The sequence below is a fragment of the Balaenoptera physalus genome, assembly GCF_965194825.1.
Source record: "Balaenoptera physalus genome assembly, chromosome: 4".
In the NCBI taxonomy this organism is placed as follows: Eukaryota; Metazoa; Chordata; class Mammalia; order Artiodactyla; family Balaenopteridae; genus Balaenoptera; species Balaenoptera physalus.
In genome coordinates, this window is record NC_138891.1 from 3,827,334 (window position 1) to 3,851,475 (window position 24,142).

The 24,142-nt window shown below is 41.6% G+C and overlaps 1 protein-coding gene across 6 annotated transcripts in view; it reads right to left on the reverse strand.

The window, feature by feature from the left end:
• The window catches only part of UBE2E2 (ubiquitin conjugating enzyme E2 E2), a 358,295-nt gene extending 348,713 nt beyond the window's left edge, over positions 1-9,582 (reverse strand). Inside the window, exons 1-2 of one of the 6 annotated variants that reach the window (XM_082460779.1) lie at positions 9,358-9,574; positions 3,901-4,084 (exon numbers count right to left, since the gene is read on the reverse strand). In XM_082460779.1, the coding sequence (XP_082316905.1) occupies positions 3,901-4,076 (176 nt within the window). In that variant the 5' untranslated portion in view covers positions 4,077-4,084; positions 9,358-9,574. Of the gene's footprint in view, positions 1-3,900; positions 4,085-9,147; positions 9,310-9,357 lie in introns of those variants that run through there. The other 5 variants (XM_082460778.1, XM_082460782.1, XM_082460777.1 and 2 more) reach the window with 5 other exon arrangements.
• Positions 9,583-24,142: the final 14,560 nt, after the last annotated feature.

Genomic DNA, 24,142 nt, shown 5'->3' on the forward strand with positions numbered 1-24,142 from the left:
TATTATTTTAAAAAACCTTCATCCACTTAGATGACTTTCTATATTCCCCTCCCGTCTGCATTCCTGAAAACCTTCCAACATGAACTCATTCTCAAGAAGAAAACATCATGCAACTAATTACTAAAATTTCTTAAATCTCAAAGTTTTGAGATTTAAATTTTGAGATTTAAACCTTAAATCTCTGAATTAACCCAGAAAACACAGAGCCATTGCAAGTAATAAACCTAGAGTTTAATTCTGAATGGTGATTGATACATACCACGTACCTGTGAATCCAAAAGACCACTGATTTTTAAGACACCCTAAATTAATGACTGTGCGCATCAACTGTAAGATGCATCCTGATTTCAGCAACATTAAAGAGTTTTTAAATGCACATTCAGAATCAAGAAAATACAATAGTTATGAAAGATTATCTATAAAGAGTATTATTTCATTCTTACGTGGAAAACAAACTTAGATGAGCCCATATAATAAAAGTTCACACTGGAATACATGTACACTGAAATCAACCTTTCAACCTAACAAAAATTTAGAGTCTAAAGCCAAGTATCATCCCTAGGACAGTATTATATTGTATCCAGTAAAATCACAACGTCCACTCTGAACAAAGGTAGTATGCAATAAATGTGATTTAAAATTCACATTTACAGGGACTTCCCTGGTGGCGCAGTGGTCAAGACTCGGAGCTCCCAAGGCAGGGGGCCCGGGTTCCATCCCCGGTCAGGGAACTAGATCCCACATGCATACCGCAACTAAGAGTTAGCATGCCACAACTAAGGAGCCCGTGAGCCGCAACCAAGGAGCCCGCCTGCCGAAACTAAGACCCGGTGCAACCAAATAAGTAAATAGATAAATAAATAAAATAAATATTTTAAAAAATTCACACTGACAGACAGTACAGTCAATTCAATGAAGAGCTCAAAATGGATGTCTTATTGAATTGACTAGTCCATTTAATGAAATCATCAAAATTTGTTACTTCAGACATAGTCCAACTACAAATAAGACAAATATATATATACAAAACAAATATAATTAGAGGTATAGCAAATATACCAAGAGTGATATAGATGTTATCGAGAGAACAGACCGTGATAAGAGCATGCCAATTTTTTAAGAAACAAATTCAAGCCAAAGAAGAGCAAAAATGCATCAAAGAAGTAACTAAAATCTCCCTCTTAACTCTGAAGAAGACAGAAATTAATTTTTACCATAGTTTAAATAAAATTCCCAGGAATTCCCTGGCAGTCCAGTGGTTAGGATTCTGCACTTTCACTGCTGGGGCCCAGGTTCTATCGCTGGTCAGGGAACTAAGATCCCAAAAGCCGTGGAGCACGGCCAAATAAGTAAATAAATAAATTTCCCATTTAATATTTTCTGTATCCAACATTACTTTTCTGTAATACCTGAAAACTGAAATTTTTTTTCAAGAAAACATGTTTCTACACCTAATTATTAATTCTACAATTATAACACATTTTATGCAATTGAACATCTATGTGCAAAGTACTTTTCTTGAGTTACTATAAAAATCTGAGTTTTTCTAGTTTAACAAACAGCGTTAAGTCCTCAGAGGTTAACATATACCTCATTTTCCTAAAGTTTATCAAATGGACTTGGAGAAATATCACTGTAGACTTTAACTGGCTGTGAGGATGGGACCGTTATTATCCCCATTTTACAGAAGATAAAGCTGAGGCTTAGAAATGTTAAATTATACATCTAATATCACAGAGAGACTAAATGCCAGAACCCGGAATCAAACCCGGATCCAGATGATTAACCCTGGCTCACAAAATGACACTATTTGGAAAAGACGTCTCATCTGAATAAAAATCATTATCAATAATAACAAGTTAGAATTTTATTTTGAAACTGCCTCTAACTTGGATCTTCTGAACACGTTAGTACTGGGACTCTAATCTCTACAGAAGATCCAACTCCTACAACAAACTCAAGATCTAAGGCAGCCAGTAAAAAACTATCGTGACCCTACTATGTTAGGCACTGTGGTGAATTAAAAAGATGTTAAGTCCCTGCGCTCATGAGTCCCAATGTTTTCCTCAGTTGTTAGAACTTAAGCAGAGATGGTGGGGGGAACAAAATTAACTTCACTATCAACTAAATTGGGGAAAAGGAAAAGGGAAGAATTAAGTTTTTTGTATTGGGTTTTTTGGGATTTTTTTTACTTAAAAAATTAGCAGTGAAGCAGCATTTTTATATTTAAAACAAATAGTAAATGACTAAGTCACTTCAGACACTGTCCCGTAAACCACCCAGAGACTGTCTAGAGGAAGGTCATCAATCACAGTTTGAAAAGCATAGATTCACAAGAATATATCTGTCAATGGAGGGATTTTTTTCAGCCAGGAAGCAACTCAAAAGACCCTTCTTACTTTCAGCAGTGCAGTAATACCAATTGCTATTATGAGCCAATCAGACACTGACTGATTAGAGTTTCTCCATCTACATGGGCCACAATCTGTACTTGAGTACCTCCTACCCACCCACACCCACCTCCTTTCCTTCATCTAAATGCCCTATTTTCTCCATCCCCACCTTCCTTCTCCGCTCTAACTCCACCCCCATTTCCCCACAGCAGGGCATTTTGTGTTGCCACCAGGTCCACCAGCTGAGGCCTCCTGGATTTGTGGTGTGACAGCAGAAACAAAGTGAACCCTTTCCCCACGCTGGCATGTTCGAGTATAGAGGCTCGAAGGTTTAAAGTTCAAAGCCACCTGCCTGTCACACAGCTCTTTCAACAGAGGTCAGGGATCAGCAACACACTTCTGGAAAAGGGAAACTGAGTACCCTAGTCCCTTAGAATGGGCTGCTCACCACGCACCATCGCTCTAACACCTCTCCCTAGAAAGTCACGTCCTGCCAGGGGCCTGAGAAGGTTCTTCCCAATCCTGTGGACTGACTAGGCCAGAGAGAAACAAGGGCCACTAGCCCACGTGGTTTATAATCTTTGGCATGGGTCCCCCCTAATTCATACTACCGAGTAAAGTATAAAGCTACCATTCAACGTTCAGACATTCCACCATGCCTAAAATTTACAGACTGCTTTTCTTTACACTTCCTATTTGATACAAAAAAGGTATTAAAACAAGAATAGTACATCACAGGACCAGGAAAGATTCTACTAAATTCAATTCACCTTTAAATTATTTACCAAGAGATATTCTGTAACGTAACAATATTAGAGCAGATTTGTCTGCTGAGTCCAATGACATGCCAATCATCAAAAGCAACTGATGTGGCAATAGGGAATCACTCAAATATCTTCCTTCCAGATCTAGCTATTCTCTGGAGAAAAAGAAAATCTGTATCAAGACTGAACCACTGCCTAATATGATGAAACCAAGATGCATTTGTTAGTAAACTCCTGCATCTCTCACTTTACTAACAGGGAGTAGTAGGAAATACAGTACCATCCAATAACTATTTCAATGGAATCCCACTCTTTATTCTCTGCTACCGAACAGAATAAAATATTAATGGTCAAGGAACCATAAATCAAATCATCACACTTTCACATGCATTTTCCTATACATACTCACCTAACAATACATAAACACACACACACGCACGCACACACGCACGCACACACACACACGCACGCACACACGCACGCACACACACACACGCACGCACACACACACGCTATGGATATGTACTTTATAAATTTGCCACGCTGTTGAACTGACTTTAAATACCAAAAAGTTCATATTGCATACAGGTAAAACCATGGAAAAGAAGTAATCTTGAAGAAGAAAGAAAAGTCCATGAACTTCATGGTCCACATCCCAGATAAATGATTAAATGCAAGAGAAAGATAGAACTTAAGATGATAAATTGATACTAAAGCCAAAGAGGTTACAATAATTGAGGTACCTTTTAGCACTAGTTGACAATTTAGCAGCTGTTTTGCTGGATATTTTCCCCTCCTTTTTCTTGGGCTGAACTTGTTCTCTTTCTGGCTCTTGCTGGACACTTTCCCGTTGGTCTCCATCAGAACTTCCTCCACTAGTGCTTGGACTGTCATCAACTCTTTGTGCCTCAGTGGACATTTTAGATCCTGGATTAGAGAGTTAAAAATCATTTATTCAGTTGTGGGAGGACTGCAGTAAGGTACCTCAAGAAGAGAGAGAAAGTGAATCTTAGAGGAACCAAGGAAAGCTCACTATAAAATGAATGACTTGGTCACTTTACAAAACAGCTTTGGGAGTTGCCAAAACTTTTCTTTCATCCATTCAAAGTGTACTGAGGAGAGAAATGAAAAGATACAAAATATACACACTAAATGCTCATAGCAACATTATTCATAGAACCCAAAAGAGGAAAACAACTCAAATGTCCACTAACTGATGAACAGATAAACCAAATGTGCTATATCCAAACGACGCACTATTACTCATCCACATAAAGGAATGAATGGAATGAAAGGAATAGTATCTACATGCTACAACACGGATGAACTTTGAAAACACTATGCTAAGTGAAAGAAGCCAGTCACAAAGGACCACAAACCGCATGATTCCATTTATATGAAACGTCCAGAATAGGTAAATCCACAGAGACAGAAAAGTCAGTAAGCGACTGCCAGGGGCTGGGAGTGAGGGAAGAATGGGAAAGGGCTGCTAATAGGTGCAAAGTTTCCCTTTGGGGTGATGAAGTGTTCTTAAATTAGATAATGGTGATGTTGTACAACTCTAAATATTCTAAAACCCACTGAGTTACACATTTTCGAAGAGTGAATTTTACAGTATGTGAATTACATGGCAATAGATCTGTTATCAAAAAACACTGAGGGCCTACTCCCCACCAGGCACTGTGCTAGGCCCTTTGGTCCCACAAGCATGAGAAATCTGATCCAGTGGGTAAGCCAACTTGCTAAGTGCTGTAACAGAGGTTAGTAAAGACAGCCACAAGAACAGAGGAATGGGGCACACTTTGGCATCAATATTACATGAATACATCCTCCGGGCCGGGCTAAGGTTAAAATCCTCTAAACCAGTCAATTGTTTGAAGTAACCTTTGTGATAACAGAAGAACACAGAGGCCTCCATGACTCCAGATAAAAACTGAACTGTACCACAGTGCCAGCACGGATCCGGTAATATACCAAGCAACCCCGTTTCACCGGAGATGAAGACTGTAGGGAGACACTGAAGGATTCTTTCCCCATCCCCGCCCCCAGTCTGGATGGAATATCCCTCAAGGCTTTCAAATTCCCTTGGCCCTGAGTGCATGCTCCACAAGCAACTCTGATGACCGACTCCATTTCCTCAATACCTTGGCACACTGGTATTGTAAGCTGTTATAACCCAGATAACACAAAAAAAGTGCCTGTCCTCTCTTCGCAACTGTCAGTCTATCATAATCAGTTTCTGAGTTTGAGTACCATGAATACATCCCTTGTGACCCAGCTAGCTTAGAGTTTACTGACACATCCAAAACCAAACTGACAAAACCCACACCCAGACTCTCACGATGTTACTGTCACCTCATAACCACTTGAGGTGGTGCAGCTACCTTCTGAGGTACCTCTTCTTTAAAAAACAAAACTACCTTTAAGAAGTGACATTAACAACACAAAATATACCTTTAAGAATCACACATAAATGGGACAAATTCCTTTTGAAAAAGATACTATGTTACTCTCAATCAAATCAGGACTTGAAATAAAACTGTATTTGATAGATGGAGAATAAGAATACGTAAAAGAGAGACACCTCAACTAAAGCACTGTTTTTTATTACTATAATCGGTCCAAATGTATAGCTAGCTGACAATGATTAAAATTCATCACCACCAAAGATTTAACTTGTAGCTTTCTCTAAATCAAAGCGATTTCCTAATACAGACCTTTAAGTGGTTGAAATTTGTAGGGTAACACAAACCAAAAAGCACTGCAAGAGAACGGACGAATCAGGAAGTACAGGGGGTGAAGAGGCAACAGAAACTCCTGAATGTCTTCAGTAAGACAACACCCAAACACAGCACCACCACCCTCTCACCCTCAAGGGCCCCCTCCTCCATGCACCTCTGAAACACTCAGGGAACCCTGACTGCTTTTCTCTCTACCCTGTAAATGGAGACCATGAGTGTCCACAGCCGTGACATCTTTTATGAGCACTGAAGTCACTTAATAGAATCCTGAAACACACAGGGAACCCTGACAGCTTTTCTCTCTACCCTGTAAATGGAGAGCATGAGTCTCCACTGCCGTGACATCTTTTATGAGCACTAAAGTCACTTAATAGAATCTTGAAATTTTATATCAGTATGTTTCACATCTAGCTCTAACAGTCCTAACGTATTTCTTACTTTTTTTTTTCCTTTCATTGCTATTTCACTTAAATTCTCACCCTTGGATTTAACACTGATTTTTTTTTCAGCTTACTTCTTTCAGTAAAAAAAAATATATCAGAAGTTTAAAACCTTATAAGTATGTATATAAGAGCATGTTAGATAGAGCAGATGTGCATGGGAGTAAGAAAGAGAATAATTCTCAGAGAAAGGCCCTCAGATACAGCAAAATGCTGCTGGCAATATTTTGAGATCTGTGAAATGAGTGAGAAGTCATTTTATACGTCTTAAACCAGAAGCAATCCATTATATGACAAACATATGGAAACCTAAATAAAATTCTTTTTTACTGAACCTCCAGCTTCAGTTTAATAAACTATGCCTAGAATTTCAGTTGTATATTACATTAGTTATAAAGCTACACGTTCGTCTTAATATCTTTATTTATGTGTAACTACATAATATCTAATAATGCCACAAGTATATATAATTACTTAAAAGACTACTCAATGATATAATCTGAGCCATAATCTGAAACCCAAATTACATAAACTGCTCCAGAATATCAGAAGACTAAAATTAGTCTCACTACAGAATTATTAAAATACACAAATAGATGTATAATTTCTACAGTTTCACAATAAGGAAAAAAGATTATTTCCACTTTTGACCTAAGATACCTTATTTTGTCCAAATCTTAACCTACAGATGATAAATTCGCTCAAGGCCACGAATAACCACTATAGAAACCTGTAGAAACAAAGTTTTCATATCTTTTTCAAATATCAAGAGTAAGGGGAACTTCTGTGGCTGTTGGTTTTTGAATGCCTGCTTACAGAAAAAGTATGGGGAAAAATTAAGTGACAACTAATCTTTATGAAGAAAAAACTGTCTACAAGCATTTTAATGAGTTACAAGATTGGTGTTTTGTCTCTCTAAAGTACAAATGAATGAAACTTCCTGAATTAAAACTCTCTAAATGTTATCTTCTAAATCAGCGCTTTAAAATCACCTTTTAACATTAATTCCTAAATAGCTAATTTGATCCAATTATCTAGAGTGAAGATAAACTTGAATCCCACCGTTATAAACATAGAGCTACTCTTCCATGATAGTTTCAAAGATATTAAGATACTTAAATTTATATTTTTGCTTTGTACTCAAAGTAAAACTTGGCTTCTAAACATAAAATAGTAAAGTAGAACTTTCCTCAAATACGGGTTATATTAGGAGTTTAGATATCGTTCTTTCTTCAACACACAAATTACCTAAACCTGTATTAGCTATGTACTCTATATTGTAAATTACAGTCTTGGAAATTAGCAACATCCAAAATGAAACTCACATGTTCCATAAAAATGAAGTGATTTGGTTATAAATATTACTGGTAACATAAAAACAACCATAGTCACTCCATAAATCCGGATTACTGTCCAAATAAGCCTTATAAGTGTACCTCACGGTATAAAACTGCAAAAGCAAGTGTTCCTTTGAGCTTTTACAACAGGAAAACGCGTAATTCTGTCATCTGATTTCTTGCTATTTGTCTTCCCACTCACGTTTCCAAACTTTTCTAAAATGTAAAATAATTTATATTATATGCAGAATATCTAGCAATAGCCAGCTTTGCACTTACCTGCAAAGATACTTATGCACGAAATAATCGTGGAACACCCAAGTTTTGAGGAAAAGGTGCTATGTCCTGGAGGGGAGCACCTTTCTATAATGGGGTATGACATTATATGAAAACCCTCCGTCATTGGCATCAGCCCACATACAAAACTCTAAACAGCCAAGGAGCATCCAAACTAAGTAAACACAAATATTTAGATTCCCAAGGTCCAGACTGAATTATCACCTATTCAGAAACATACATTTTTAGGAATTAGGGATTTTAAAACAACAACAACAACAAAAAAACTAAGAAGAACTTAAAATCTTTCTGAAAGGCGAGATACTCTTAAGGTAAACCCTAGCATTTCCTTTTGTACTCTTAAATAGAAATATTTGAGTAGACGCTCAAGAATACACAAGGCAAAACGATGAATCTTGAAGACATGCAAATAGGTCTAACAGCCACCGAGCACAGGATGAGGTCTTTCTAAAGCGGCCTTAATTTCCTTAAGGGAAGATGGATTGGACATTTCTGGTCGGTCGTGGGAAAAAAACCGCAAGAAGCTACGCTTTATCTTCATTAGAAATGGTAAAGGGCAAAAGGATCAAAACACTAAGAGAGAAGAGAGAGGGAGGGGGGAGGGCGGGGGGAGAATCCAGTTTCGAACCAGGCCAGTGGGAGCTGCAGAGAAGAGGCTGGAGAAAAATGGGCTTGGGCTCCAAACTGTGACAAGCGCTGGGCTTCACAAAAGACCAGGACAACACACACTCCACACCAGGGCAAACACAAACACACCCCACCGGGTCTCCAGGCGGGCCCCGGGGGGGCCAGACCCGGCACTCGCCCGGAGAGACACCATGTGCTGCAATTATGCAATTAGTGAAAATAGCAGAAGACCGAGCCGGGCACTTTCCACCGTGACATTTATCCTGTACTTTTGCAAAGACTTAGTTCCAGGATGCGGCTGGAGAGGGATGGGGAACCGAGAACGGAAGGGGGCAGAGGATGGGCAGGGAGGGAAGAGGCAGGAGGAGGGGTGGATGGGGAGGAGGGGTGGATGGGGAGGAGGGGGAGGGGTGGAAAGGGCGAGAAACCGGGGCAGGAGGCTCGCGGGAGGGGGCGCGGGGACGGGGGCACGCGGGGCGCGGGGAGGGAACCGGGGCGCGAGCGGCGCCGGGGGGAGCGGGGGGTCGGGGCGGGGGCCCAGCGGGTACCTGAGGGAGGGGCGTCCGCGCAGGTCGCGGGCTCGAGCCCCAGCCCGGGAAGAGGAGTCTGCGGAGGCGCGGGGGAAAGGGGCGCGGAGGAGGCCCCGGGGACGGGCTGTCCCCGCGGACCGTCCGGTCACCGAACCCGGACCCGCGCACCGCGCACCGGACCGCCCGGCCACGCCTGTCCCCGCCGCGCCCGCGCCCGCCCGGACTCACCCCCGGCGCCGCCGCCGCCGCCCCCGGCCGTTCCAGCTCCGGCTCCCGAGGCTGCTGCCCGCGGCTGTCGCTGTGGCCGCCCCTGAGTCCTGGAAAGTGGAGCCACCGCCTCCGTGAGCCGCCGCCGCCCGGCCGTCCGCGCGCGCGCCCGCGACTGCGCGTGCCGGCGCGCCCGGGAGAGACCGCGAGAGCGCGAGTCCCACGTCGGCCCGCCGCGCCGCGCGCCTCCCTGCCCCCTCCCCGCTCCGCCCCTCCTCCGCGGGCGCGCGGCCGCGAGGGGGAGGCGGCGGGCGCGCGCACGGCGGGGCCCCGCGGCCGGGCGAGAGGGCTGGGAGGCGGCGCGGAAAAGTGAAGTGACAGCCGGGTCCCGCGAGCGGGCAGCGGCGGGGGTGGGCGAGGGGTGTCCCATGGAGAAGGAGCGGCCCGGACCGGGAGCGGGGAGGGAAACAGAGGCTGCCGGGCGGGCCGGAGGGAGGGGACGCGGGGACCTTGACGGGCACGCGCGTTAAAGGCAAACACTGGCCGGGGGTGGGGGGGGAGAGGGGGGAGTTGCCCTAAGGCGAAGCAGGGGCGGCGTTTTACCCCCGGCCATCGCGGCCCTGGTTTCACACTAGCCTCGAAGCTTTCTCGAAGTGTCTACTGGACTGACCCTGTTGACACACTAACCGCAACTCGGGCGCGTGGTGTCCACGTGCACCCAGGATGGAAAACTTCGCGATGGCCTGGAAAGTTCGCCCAGGCTAAGCCAGCCTCTAAACCCGACCTTGCAGCCTCCTTCTGCCTTCGGGGCCCAGAATGTGGGAGCCAAGAGCTCCCGACCATTCATCCCTGGGATACTGGGGAGAGAGCGCAGGTAGGGGAGCAGCTCTCCCAGAGCGACTGAGATGCTGCCGTAAGGTGCACTTGAAGGGTATGAGAACAGGAGCAGTGCTGTGGGCGACCCGAGGAAACGTTAGGTCCCCCTATCATCTTCACCCCAGATGCCCATTAAAAAAGAAAAACCTATGTCTGCTATGCAAACTCGGCTTCCACAAAATTTCCCCCACCTCCGCAACTCAAGCAGCCATGAGACCCCAGAGGACAGGAGAAAGTCGAGATCTGTACATATGTCTAGAACTGAACATCTTTTATCAAATGCCTTCTTCAAGAACTACTACTTTATAACATCCCTGAAAATTGCTTCTAGGCTCCATGAATCACCACTGAGCAAAACGTGGGTGTGTTCTATGTATCACTCAAGGACATCAACAGGCCCTGTTACCCTTAAGCTCTAAAATATGTACTGGAGGATTAGAAATTACCATATCCTGGGCTTATCGTTAATTATACAGCCACCTCTCTCTCTCACATGGTGCAATATATTAGTAGGCAAAGATGACATAAAATGCATCGTATTTTTTTAATACTTAGAATATGGCCAAATTAAAGTATTTCATAGACTGCCTTAAATGTCTACATAACTTATTTTACCTCATGAAATCCATGTGTATTAATATTCTCATTGTATTGATTGTGTTTCAGTATGTTTTGCAACTGTCTGGTGAGGATAGATGACAGAATCCCCATTTCCTAGGTCTCTGTGCTTTTCTCCAAATAAACTACTCTTTTGTATACTCTTTGGCGTATATCCTGTTGGTTTCTGTTTGTTCACAATGACTATTTTGTAATAAAGTACTCTTCTATTACAGAAAGTTATCCAGGTTGCCTTTTTCAGTCCTGGTCATTGGCAGCTGGGGGCCAGGGATGCAGAAATGGCAACTTCTAACTTTATGAAAGGATTGGAAAAGGCTTCACTGCTCAAATGCTGAAACTGTAGTTGCTACAGGACTTCATTTATCTGTAGATGTTTTAACTGCTATATACTATTCACTGAGTTTAAGAAGGGCATCATAATACAAATCACAGTTACGCTTTTCACTGATTCAAGGAATATTTATCGAGTACCAGGCACTGTCTAGGTGGTTGGGATATGACATCTCCTGTCAGAGCTTTTCTATTGTTGACTCTTTGTTTTACACGCTACATCCAATTCCTCAGGAAATTCTGTTGACTCTGCCTTCGAAAATATATCCTGAAAGTATCCATTTCTTCCCATCTCCCTCCCCACAGCTAATTCCCTGGTCCAAGCCACCATCATCTCTCAGTAACAGCCTCTTACCTGATCTTTCTAATTCCCCTATCCACTTCCCCACACACCCCAGCCCCCATCCCACACACAACATAGGCTGAGTATGTGATCCTTTACAACATAGGTTAGAATAGGTCTCTCCTCTTTTCAAAACCTCAGGTGGCTTCTTATCCTAGAGCCACAGCCAGAGACCTTACAATGGCCACATGCCACTACAGGATTTGACTGCCACCCCAGGCAGGACCCCTCTGACCTCACGTTGTATGACTTCTTCCCCCTCTTTTCTCCCTCCAGCTGCACTGGTCTCCTTGCTAGTATGGAACGCACCAAACGTTTCTCAACCAACAGTTTCCTATCTCTGTAACATGCTTCCCTCCCCCAGCGCCTCCTATCTCCCTTCTCTGCTTTATTTTTCTTCATGAGCATCATAAGAAATCTGAAATAACATACTTTTTACTTATTTATTTTAGTCCTCCCCTTGTCCTCTGCTCCTCTGTCCCTCTCCGCTCTACATATAAGTACTTTGGGAAAAAGGATTTCATTGGCTGGGGTTCATTGCTATATATATATTCAATAAATACCAGTTGAGTGAATGAAATTGCCCTCTTTCAGTTGCTGGCATGATAGACATTACTCTAATTTCTTCAATAATAACATTAGCATTTAGCATGTTCTTAATTTGTACCAGGCAAAATGCTAGCACTTTACATATACTAGCTCACAAACACCCCATAAGGTTGGTTTCGTTCAGTCACTCCACTGGACAGATGAGAACACTGCAGAGCGGGGGAATGAAATCACTTACCCACAATCACACAGCACATCTGGGATTTGGAATCAGCAGTTTGGCTCTAGGGTCTGTGAACGTCAGGACAGTTCAGCATGAGTCCAGTGTTACAAAAATAGATTTTACTTGATTTTCTCAGTTCCTCTCCCCTGAGACTTAAACTTGGTCTCCAAAACAAATAGCTCACCTTCCTTCGATTTCCTGCTCTGGTCCATCAATGCATCATCGTGAACTCACTCCCTCCTCTCCTACACTTCTTATTTCTAGGCTTTAATATAGAGCCTACATTTTACCCCCTAGAATTGGCAAATGGGAATGTTTTTGTAGGTCTCTTCTTATAACTTTTGTTACTGCCAGCTTTGTGAGTAGCTAGAGTCACCATTAGTTTTCTAGTTTGACTAGAGGGGTGATGAAAAAGACCTCTCTGGGGACAACTGGGCTGGACTTCAGCAAAACACATCATCCTGGTAGAGCTGCTCCTTGTTTACGCAACTTCTATTCTCGTTAGGCACCCAATGATCAGGGGTTGTTAAACATTTGGATTGTACCCCTTGGAGGAAATATCAAAATACCATTATTAATCTGTTTACCAAACTAATAATGGACCCTGAGAGAACGGGTTAAAAGAGAATCTTTTGCTTACAGCCTCGTTTGAAAGGGGCTATAGGCACCCTGTGGTCCCTCTGAATGTCTTGGATATTTAAGAACCCTGTGAGAAAATTGAAGCCCCATTAGAGCTGAAACCCGAAGACCCCACTACCTAGTATAGCACCAACACAGAGGCATGCACCAGGTGTTTAACAAATGCTTGTTGCACAAATGAATAAATGAATTAATTCTTAACAGAGAAGGGAAGGGGTTGAGGACAAATCCCCCTGACTTTCTCACTTGGGCCACCATGTACAGTTGTGTATGTTGCACACTGCAAAACATCAGATGGCACCATTCACATAAATGAAGATGCAAACACAGAAGTCTGGCTGTTCCTCCCACCCCAGCCCCTGCCCAAGAACGGTAGTCAATCTCAAAGACAGCCCCAATGATGCCTGCCTCCTGGTATTCACACCCTGGTGTAGTCACTTCCCACATCCTACTAGGGTTGGTTGGTATTACACTGAGATGGGATAGTACATCACTACTGAGATTATAAAAGACATTAGGGCTTCCATCTTGGTCCTCTCTGTCCCTCTGTGTCTCTCTCTCTCTCGTCACTCACTTTGGGAGAAGCTGGCTGCCATATTGTGAGTGGCCCTATGGAGACACCCATCTGGCTACAAACTGAGGTCTTGCCCTGATACCCACATGAGTGATCTCGAATCCTACCACCTTAGCTGAGCCTTCAGATGATGCCACCCCGCTGGACACCTGCAGTGCAACCTCATGAAAGACCCTGAGCCGGAAACACCCAGCTAAGCCACTCTTGAACCTTGAGATAATCAACGGTTTCAGGCACTAAGTTTTGAGGGTAATTTGCTGTACATCAATAGGTAGTTGAGACTCACTTGAGTCTGCTACTTTTTCTTGCAAACATTCTCCCCGTCAGTCACAGCAGCGTGCCTCCCAATATCCTACACTGTTTAAAAGCCCCTACTTTGCTGTGAGCAACTCAAGGGCAGAGACCAGGCTTATTTATCTCTGTGTCTACCCGTTAGGATAAAGAGTAGGCAACCCATAAGGGCTGGTCAAATCAAGGAATATACCTGCTATTCAACTGCGATTTCCTCAAATTATGGAACTTTGGGAGGTAGGTTTCTTAGTGTGCTATGTCTTTTATTTCAATGATCATTTCAAAGAATACACGAGCTCTTTACTATGTCTTAGAAGTTCAGAAGTATATTAATGAATATTTTCCAGAGCTTTATGAACTCTCTGGCCCTCTCTGCAGATTCCATTAAGAAAAATTATGAAATCTCCTTATATGTGACCAAAATGAAGAAGATGCTATTTGCTCTCTTTATCTTATTGCTTTTTTCCCTGTACAGTCACCTTAGTACTACTTCTATGTTTGGAAGTGCACAATTTTTAAATAACAGCTTTATCAAGATATAATTCACTGAGTATACAAGTCACCAATTTAAAATGCATAATTCCATGGTTTTCAGTATATTTACAGGAGGGCACAGTTTTTGTGAATGGAGAAGAATAAAGATTCTTCTGCTCTCTTTCACTTGCTGTCTATTCTATTTTTCTATTAACCAGGGCTTACTATGAGGACCCCATAGGTAAACTATGTCTTTGGGCTCTCTGGGATTAATATTCAAACCAGGGTCAAACAAAAAGTTACCATCATCAGAAAAGCCAAGGTCCCCAGTTGATGATTTATCTTACCAGCCTGGCTCTGTTCAGGTTGTGTCCTAGAACAATGGCACCACCATCCATCCAATCCCCTGTATCAGTTGAGTCTTCAAGGAAGCAGACGTCAGGATGAAGTTAGAAGTGCAAGAGATTTATTGATTTATCTATGAAAAATAAAGGGAAAAGGGAGCAGAAGTAGGCAGGTAAATCCTTCAGGCTACAATGCAGGGTTGACACCTGTGAAAGGAGAGGGGAAGGAAGGAGGTTTGGGGTAGGAAGAGCCTTGGACTGACTCTGAGGAAGTCTCACTTAGCCTAACAAAAAGCTCCAGTGCAAAGATCGTCCATAAAGCGGTCCCACCTTTGGCAGACATTACCAGGTCCTAGTGCCTCCATCATGCTTAGTCCTTTGCAGAGACCGCCCGGGAAGAGCATGTCCTCGGTTCAAAAGGTAAGATGGGTCCTGAAGGCGCAGCTGTAAGCTGTCAGCTAACTGAACTCCCCTCATCAGATAAGCAAGTTCTTGCTTGAAGAGTGACCCAAACCATGCATCTCCATAGATGTGTACTCCCCTTGCCTCTTGGTCATCAGAACTCCACATTCGTGAATATCATTTGACACTAGACTTCTATTTGTCCATCTGCCTTGGACTTGCTAACGTGCATGGGCTCCTTCACTCATGCTATTGCTCACCATCTCCACCTACGTTATAAACTCTGTTCCTTTGATCATAGCTGATATCTTGCCCCCAATTCTTCCATTTGCATTTGCTTAATAGTCGATTTGTTCAATCCCCTGCTGTGCTCAACTTTCCTTAGACTGGCCTCAGCAAATCAGAACAAACGCCCAAGTTCTTTGGTGGTTTAAAGACAGAGCGAGTAGAGTATTAGCTTTCTCATTAATTCCTTTCATTTCTCTCCCTTTTAAAGGTAAGAGAAAGGGGCCCAGTGAAGGACGCTCTGAAGAATATATAAGAATTCAAAAAGTTGGCTTCTTTTCCCCCTCTGACATGTTCCAACACTAAGGAGTTATGCACTTGTAAGGAAGGTTCAGTTGGAAGAGATAAATAGAGTTCTCTCTGCTTTTTTCAAAGTGAAGGGCAGACATCCACTCTCTCCACCATGTATAGCTTTTCCAGGGAATCTCAAAACATGCTGTGTCTTAACCCACAAGTTCAAACAGGTGTGTGCACAGATATCTTTATATGTAAAGTACATATACAATTTATTCTTAATTGGACTCTCAAAATTTATAATTAGCATTGAATGAGTCATAAAAATTGTTTTGCAAATACTATCAGCAAGCCACTGAATATATTTTTTCCCTAATATATAGACTAGAATTTCAGCAGTGAAATCTTACGGAGAATGACCAATCACTTTGAAACTGCTAGATTACATGAGTACTTCTTTAAGTCCCACTATTTCATAGTATAAATATCATACTGAAAAATTTTAAGTTCACTTAAAAAGGTGAGGGGAAGGGATAAATTAGGAGTTTGGGATTAACATACACACACTACTATATATAAAAGAGATAATCAACAAGGACCTACTGTATAGCACAGGGACCTCTACTCAGTACTCTGTAATAACCTATATGGGAAAAGAATCTGAAAAAGAATAGATACACGTATATGTGTAACTGATTCACTTTGCTGTACACCCAAAACTAACACAACATTGTAAAGCAAACATACTCTAAGATCATAAAAGACATTAGGGCTTCCATCTTTGTCCTCTCTGTCCCTCTTGACTTTTCCTCCCTTGTCTCTGCATCCCCTCCCTTCCCTGATTAGCAACTGTTTGAATTTGCCCTTTGGGACTCAGGGAAGGTCATGGAGGCTAGAGTCTGTTCCCTACAAACAAGAAATGGGGGACAGAGAGGCTTTTGTGCCCAGGAGCCCCACAGGGTCCTGCTCAGTTTCAGTGGTGGAAAGGATTTTGCAGGATGTCTAATCCAACCACTACCTTATTTAGAATTCTTTCAAACTAATTTGCTTGAATGTCTCCAAGGATGGGATCTCCTACCTCCCCTGATAGCCAATCCCATCCTTGGACAGTTTTGACTCTCTTCACCCCTCAGTTGCTTCCCAATCCCTTTTTCATTATGCCGTTGGGACTACAGAGTTATAATAACAGCTCTTCTGCAAGAAAGCTCTTTCATTATTTAAAACTGGCTAAGATGCCCCATGAGTTGTCCTCTCCTCAAGGAAACATCCACCTTTTCTCCATTTGTTCATCATGTGACACAGGTTTGTGTTCCTGGACCATTTAAGTCACTCTCTTCCGAACACACTCTAAATTGCCTATGTTTCTATAAAAACATGTGGTCAGGAACTGAGCCCAGTATCCCAGGAGGAGTAGTCAGCTTAGCTGAGAAGAGAAGGAAGATATTTGTCATCTGCTATTTCCATCCCAGGAATCGCTGATTCCAAACTCCTACATGTAATGTAAATTCTTATGATGCTTGAGGATATCGCTTTTTCAACTAAACACTAGAGTAGGGTCAAAAGAATTTTAAAAAAAAATTTGGGGGAGACCCACAGCCCAGGAAACAATGTTGGCATATCAGTTCAGTACATTCTAAATCTTTCTCTCTCCAATCAGCATGCACCCACCACTCCTCAGGCCTATAGAAAATAAGGTTGTCAGCCTTAAAGAATAGTGATAAATTTTACCTCTTTCAAAAACTCTTGGTTGGTTCTCTTAGAAATGTGTATTTAGGGAAGGGGTAAATTAAGAGATTGGGATTGACATATACACACTACTATATATAAAATAGATAACTAATAAGGACCTGCTGTAGAGCACAGGGAACTCTACTCAATACTCTGTAATAACCTATATGGGAAAAGAATCTAAAAAAGAGTGGATAGATGTATATGTATAACTGATGCACTTCACTGTACAGCAGAAACTAACACAACATTGTAAATCAAGTATACTCCAATAAAAAAATTTTTAAATAAATAAAATATTTTTTTAAAAAAGAAATGTGTATTTAGGAGGAAAAATAAAGGGACTGTTGGCAGGTCAGAGTTGTGTACTTCTATCCCAAGAATGTGGGGACGTATCCCTCATAGAAGATTTCAGGTGGGGTTTTTTATTTGTTTTTGAAATTACAGCATGTTTCCATTTTGGTAGCAAAAACTATAAATTGATTTCTTTTGAAATTGTCAACCTGGGCTTCATCTCCAGAGCACACACAATTGCAGATCATTATTATTTTCAATAACAATTTGTTTTTTTTCCAGAAAGAAAAATTTGTTGGATAAATACGTTTGTATTTACATCTAGAACATGTTCTGGCAGAGCCATGAATAATGAATCTAAGCGTGGTTGACTACACAGTACAACTGCATTACACTCACTACTAGAGCTTTGTTAATGAAACTTTTTCCCCTCCACATCACAAATTCAACGTTCCCAACATCTCCTATATTTTTATGTTTTTGTTTCTAATAGCTGAGTTATATATAAACATGCCCTTATTTGGGTCATGTTTTAAAACACACTTCTTTACCTTTACTTGTTCCTGAAATGTATTGCTGTGAAATAAACCACTCCAAAAGCTGGTAAGCAACAACAATCATTTCTTTTGCTCACGGATCTGAAATTTGGCCAGAGCTTGGTGGGATGGCTTATCTCTGCTCCATGCGGTGTCACCTGGAGCAGTTTGACTAAAGGCTGGAAGACCTGCTTTCCTGATGGTCATTCACATAGCTGGCAAGTTGCTGTTGGCTGTTGGCTCGGAGCTCAACAAGACTCCTGGGTGGGGACCTCAGTTCCTCCCTACTGAGACTCTCCATGGGCTTCCTGGCTCCCTCACAGCATGGTGGCTTGGTTCCAAAAAACAAGCAACCCAAGAAAACCTGACAAAAACTACACACTCGTTTCTAATCTAACCTCGTTAAGTCACAGAGTGTCATTTCTCCACATTGCATTCGGGGAAGCCATCATAAATCCACCCACGTTCAAGGAGAAGGGAACTAAACATCACCTCTTGATAAGGGAGTGGAAATTTCTAGAAGGTTTTATGAGACTAGAGATATTGCTGCAGCCTTCTTTGGAACATGCAACCTACCTCAGATACATCATTCCCTTTGTGTTGAATCACCTTTCCATCTTTGTTCTCTGTGAAGCCCAGTTCATCCCTCACGGCTCTGCTCAGACATTACTCACGTCTACTGTGTCACCGATGTGCCTCATAGATTTGTCTACTGTTCCCCATTATACAATGTCCTGCAATTATTTATTTGTATCTGACTTGCCTGGAAGACGATCAACATCTCAAGAACCAGTACGGCAAGCACTGTCCGTTGGCTCCCTGTCAGCCATCACCAGCATGCCCCGCTGCAGGTGATGAAGGCTTGATGGGTCTAGACAACCTCTCACTCCTCTAGCTGTCACTACTATTACACGATGAGTTCTGCCCTTAGAGTCAGCTCAGTGGGGCTCCTATCTGGGCCACTGCTGCACACACAGCCTTGCTACTCAAAGGGTGGTCCACAGACCAGCAGCAGAGCATCCATCACCTGGAAGCTCATGAGAAAGGCAGACCATCATGCCTTACCTTAGACCTACTAAATCTACATTTTAACAAGATCCACGGTGATTTGTGTGCATATTAAAGTTTGAGAAGCATTACTTTAGAGGACACCTCGGGCTCCCTTCAGAGGCGTCAGTGAGGCCAAAGGGATGTGCCCATTTGGAGCCCACGTTTCTGCTTCTAGACCGTGTCTCTAGGAGACAGAGCTGTGCGATTCCCCATCCAAATGGCTCGGAGAGAGCTTTTTCCCAGCAACTCTTTGGTCCTCTGCCCTGGGTCTGTGTTCCTAAAAGAGGATGTTGTTTTTTGTGTGCACAGCCCGAGGTTGAAGGTGTGGCCAAAGGGAAGTTAGTTGTGATGGGGTGAGGGGAGAAGAAGTTGGAAGTTATACCCATGGGCTGGGACATGCACACACACACACACGTGTGCGCGTGCAAAGCCCCTCATGGTGTAAGACAGAGCCAGTTCATGGAAGGAGAAGAGAGCAGGTTGTGGACTTCCATCTGTACCCTTGTCCAAGCTAATAGGGTTACTCAATTTTCCATCCTCTCTGGTGGAATTTTGACAGGGATTATGCTGAATTTACAGATCAGTATGAGGAGAAGAGCAATCTAGACAAGACAGTATTTAGCCTTCCAATCAATGAATGTGAACTGTCTTTCCATTTATTTAGTCCTTCTTTAATTTCCTTCAGTGATTTTTTATAGTTTTCAGTATCCAAGTCTTGCATTTCTTCTATTAAATTTGGTCCTAAATATTTTACTCTTTTTGCTCTTATTGTGAAGGAATTATTTTCTTAATTTCAGTTTCTGATGGTTCATTGCTAGCGTATAGAGATATTAACTTTTGTTTATTGCTCTTGTAATCTTGTTGAAGTCCTTTATGAGTTCTGGTAAAATTTGGGGGTATTCCTTTGGATTCTCATATAGGATCATACCATCTGTGAATAAAGATAATTTTACTTCTCTTTTTCCCAATCTGGATGCCCCTAATTTAAAAAGAATTTTTTTTTTTTTAAATTGCATGAGCTAGAGAAACTTCAGTGCAAGGTTAAATACAATTGCCCAAAGCAGAAATTCTTGCCTTGTTTGTGATCTGAGAAGGAAAACATTCAGTATTTTAGCATTAAGTGTGATGTTAGCTGTGGGTTTTTTATAGATGCCCTTTATCAGGTTGAGGAAGTTCTCTTCTATTCTTAGTTTCAGAGTTTTTATTATGAATGAATGTTGGATGTTTTTCGTTTTTCAAATGACTTTTCTGTGTCTGTTGAGGTGATCGTGTGGTTTTTGTCTTTTATTCTCTTAATCTAATACATTTTAATTCTCTCTTTCTTTCTTTTTTTCATTTAATATGTGCCTTCAGGAATGTTTAGGGCTTCCTGAAGTTCAAAGCCAAAAGCTGTTAAAGTTTCACTTCCTCTGTTTGTCTTGAAGGCCACTAACTTTCTGCCCTGAAATAAAAGAATGTAACTGTCAAATGTTACTGCCAGCCTCCTGCTGGGATAAGTCTAGTTTCTCTTCCCTCTCTTGAACTTTAAGTTATGTCAGGTCTTTGTTGAAATATTCTAAGAAAAATCAGACTTCCAAGGAACAAATGGGTATAAATTGATATAAAATTTAAATCCAGTTAGGTAAAAGCTACCTTCACACCACTTCCTTCTGTACGGATGCTTTTGCAAATCACCTGCAGGCAAAAGGAAAATAAGTGTCCAGAGACTGCTTGTCTAGAAAACAGATGTAGAAATAGAGTTGAGGACTGGAGGACAGCTATGATGCTGTATAGATAAAGATTCTGGAAAGAATGTGGTTGGGTGAGCACTTTAATGAATGAAACTCAGATTCTTCATCCTGATAACAGCCAACATTTATTGAGGGCTCACTCTGTATTGGGACAGTTCCAGGTGCTTTAAATGACCTCACTTAAATATCACAGCACACTATGAGGTGAGCATTGCCCCATTTTACAGCAGAGAAAACTGAGCCACGGTTTAACTGGGCACTTTTTCCAATGTTATGCATTTAGTAAGCGGTGGAGCCCATGTGTGAATCCAGGCTGCTTTTCTTAAGCCTGTCCTCCTGATCTCTGTGTTATTCCAAAACATAGCAAGGGCAAGGTTAATACTAAGTTCCAGTACTTTCCAGCTTATATGCGGTAAAATTCCATCTCCCATATACAAAAAGACTCCATCCTTTACCACGCAGTCTGATGCTTACCATCAGAATTGATCCCTTGAGTTCAGTATCAAAAGTACTGTGTGTGTGTATGTGTAATAAGACAAATAACCTATTTAAAATGGGCAAAAGGTTTTAGCAGGTACTTCAAAAAAGAAACTGTATGAATGGGAGTAAAAAGCACATGAAAAATGCTCATTATCATTAGTCATCAGAGAAATGCAAAATAAAATCACCATGAGATACCACTACACACCTATCCAAACGGCTAAAATTTAAAAGGTTGACAATAGCCAAGTGTTTACAAGGAGGTGGAACAACTGGAACTCTCAACCATTGCTGATGGGAATGTCAATGATACAATCATGTAGGACAACTGTTCAGCAGCTCCTTGTAAAGTTAAATACAAATTTACCATATGACACAGTAACTCCACTCCAAGGTTTTTATCCAGGAAAAATGAAACTATATGCCCAAGAAAGAATCATACACAATAATGATAACAGCTTTGTTCCTAATAGTTCCAAAGTGGAAACAACCCAACTGTCTCCCCCATAGGAGAATGGATTAAAAAACTGTGGTATATCCTTACACGCAATAACATGAATGAATATCAAAAGTGTTCTGTTGAGAGAAAAAAAGTCAGGCACAAAAAGTATCCATGGTATGAATCCATTTCTATGAAACTCTAAGGCAGGTAAAATTTATCTATAATGACCAAAAGCAGATCAGTGGTTGCCTGGGGCTGGGAGGTCATGTGTGGGTAAGATTAACTGCAAATGGGCAGGAAGAAAATTTTGGGGGTGATGAGTAATGTTATGTATCTTGATTGTGGAGATATTTGCACAGGTGTATATTGTCAAAACCCTTTTCACTGCACACTCAAGATGGATGAATTTTATTCTATCAAAGTATACTTCAAAAAAGTTGATTTAAAAAGAAAAACTGAATAGAAATAGACTTGCAGATATAGACAACAAACTTATGGTTACCAAAGGCAAAAGGAAAGGGGAGGGATAAATGAGGAATTTGGGATTAGCAGATACACACTACTATATATAAAAGAGATAAACAACAAGGACCTACTGTATAACACAGGGAACTATATTCAATATCTTGTAATAACCTATAATGGGAAAGAATCTGAAAAAGAATATATGTATTATATATGTATATATATTTATGGAACTGAATCACTTCGCTTAGTACACCAGAAACTAACACAACATTGTAAATCAACTATACTTTAATTAAAAAAAAAATTCCTTTGAATGCCAGGACTATACATTAGCATTTTTGTAAAAGCCATAATGCCAAACTGAATCACTTTGCTGTACTCCTGAAACGTTGTAAATCAACTCTACTTCAATCAAAAAAATACATCAATTAAAAAAAGAAAAAAACAATATTAAAAAAAAGCAAAACTATATGCACAATGAAAAATACCAAAATAGACATTTTTCTTGATTAACTTGTTGTTTGTTTTGCTCACCCAGAAGGCAGAACAGAGAAGGTGTTATGGGAAGAAGGGAAAACCTCGAGATAGGGTTCCTGAGATGCATCGCTCCAGCAGGATGGGTTTGGGAGACCTGCTCTCTTGGGGACATCATTCGGGTTAGCAGGTGGCTGGAGGGGGGAGCAAGGTTGACACGGGGAGACAGGGATGGAGTGGGGGCTAACTCAGACTGCCCGGACTTCGCTGGCAGTCCAGTGGAAAGGACTCCACGCTTCCACTGCAGGGGGCCCGGGTTTGATCCCTGGTCGTGGAACTAAGATCCCTCAAGTCCCCCAAGTTGCGCAGCCAAAAAAATAAGTAAATAAAACAGACTGCCTGCTGTACAGTTGCCCCTGCTGGTATCTGGGGGAGAGCCATTCATTCTAGTGTTACGTTTCTACAGTAATTATTTTGTCTTTCATTTTTCGATTTGTTGAACTTACTCTCTTGAAAGGAGTGAGAAAGAGAAGGTCAGGAAAAACTAGAAAGGCAGAGTGGGATAGGGTGAGAGGCCCAGAAACATTCAGGCAATGACTGTTTAATTATGTTGTAAATAATTTACTGCTGAGAAAGAAGAATGGCAAAGCACCGAAAGCAGTAGGGAAGAGGGGGCTGGGATGCTTCAGAGGCCAGGTGAGCTGGTGTGCCACCTTGACTTAATCTTTGTATTTTTCTTTTTCCCGAGTGTCAAATAGCTCTTGGAGGGGCTGTACCTCGGTTTATTTAATTTACCATTTATATCCTATATAACAAATCATAGCACCGGCTTTCAAACTTAAATGTGCACAAGACTCTTATGATGAAATACAGATTCCTGGGCCCCCTCCCTAAGACTCTGCTTCCATGAGTTTAGGATCTGCATTTTACCCTGTATGGTTTGGATACACTTTCTCCGCAAATTACACTTTGAAAAATACTGATCTGGCAGATTATAGGTGAGAATGAGAAAGCATCATTTTTTTTTTTTTTAGTGATCTGCAAGTTTTTTTTTAACTTTTATTTTGTGTTGACTATAGCTGGTTTACAATGTTGTGTTAGTTTCAGGTGTACAGCAAAGTGACTCAGTTATACATATACATGTATCTATTCTTTTTCAAATTCTTTTCCCATTTAGGATATTACAGAATACTGAGCAGAGTTCCCTGTGCTCTACAGTAGGTCCCTGTTGGTTATCCATTTTATATATAGTCGTGTGTATATGTCAATCCCAAACTCTGGTTTTATCCCTCCCCCCAATCCTTCCCCCTGGTAACCATAAGTTTGTGAGAAAGTGTCATTTTGATGACTCTCTTCACTCCTGAGAAAGGGAAGACAGAAATGACCAAAAGGAACTTTAGATTCAGAAAAGCATCAGTTATC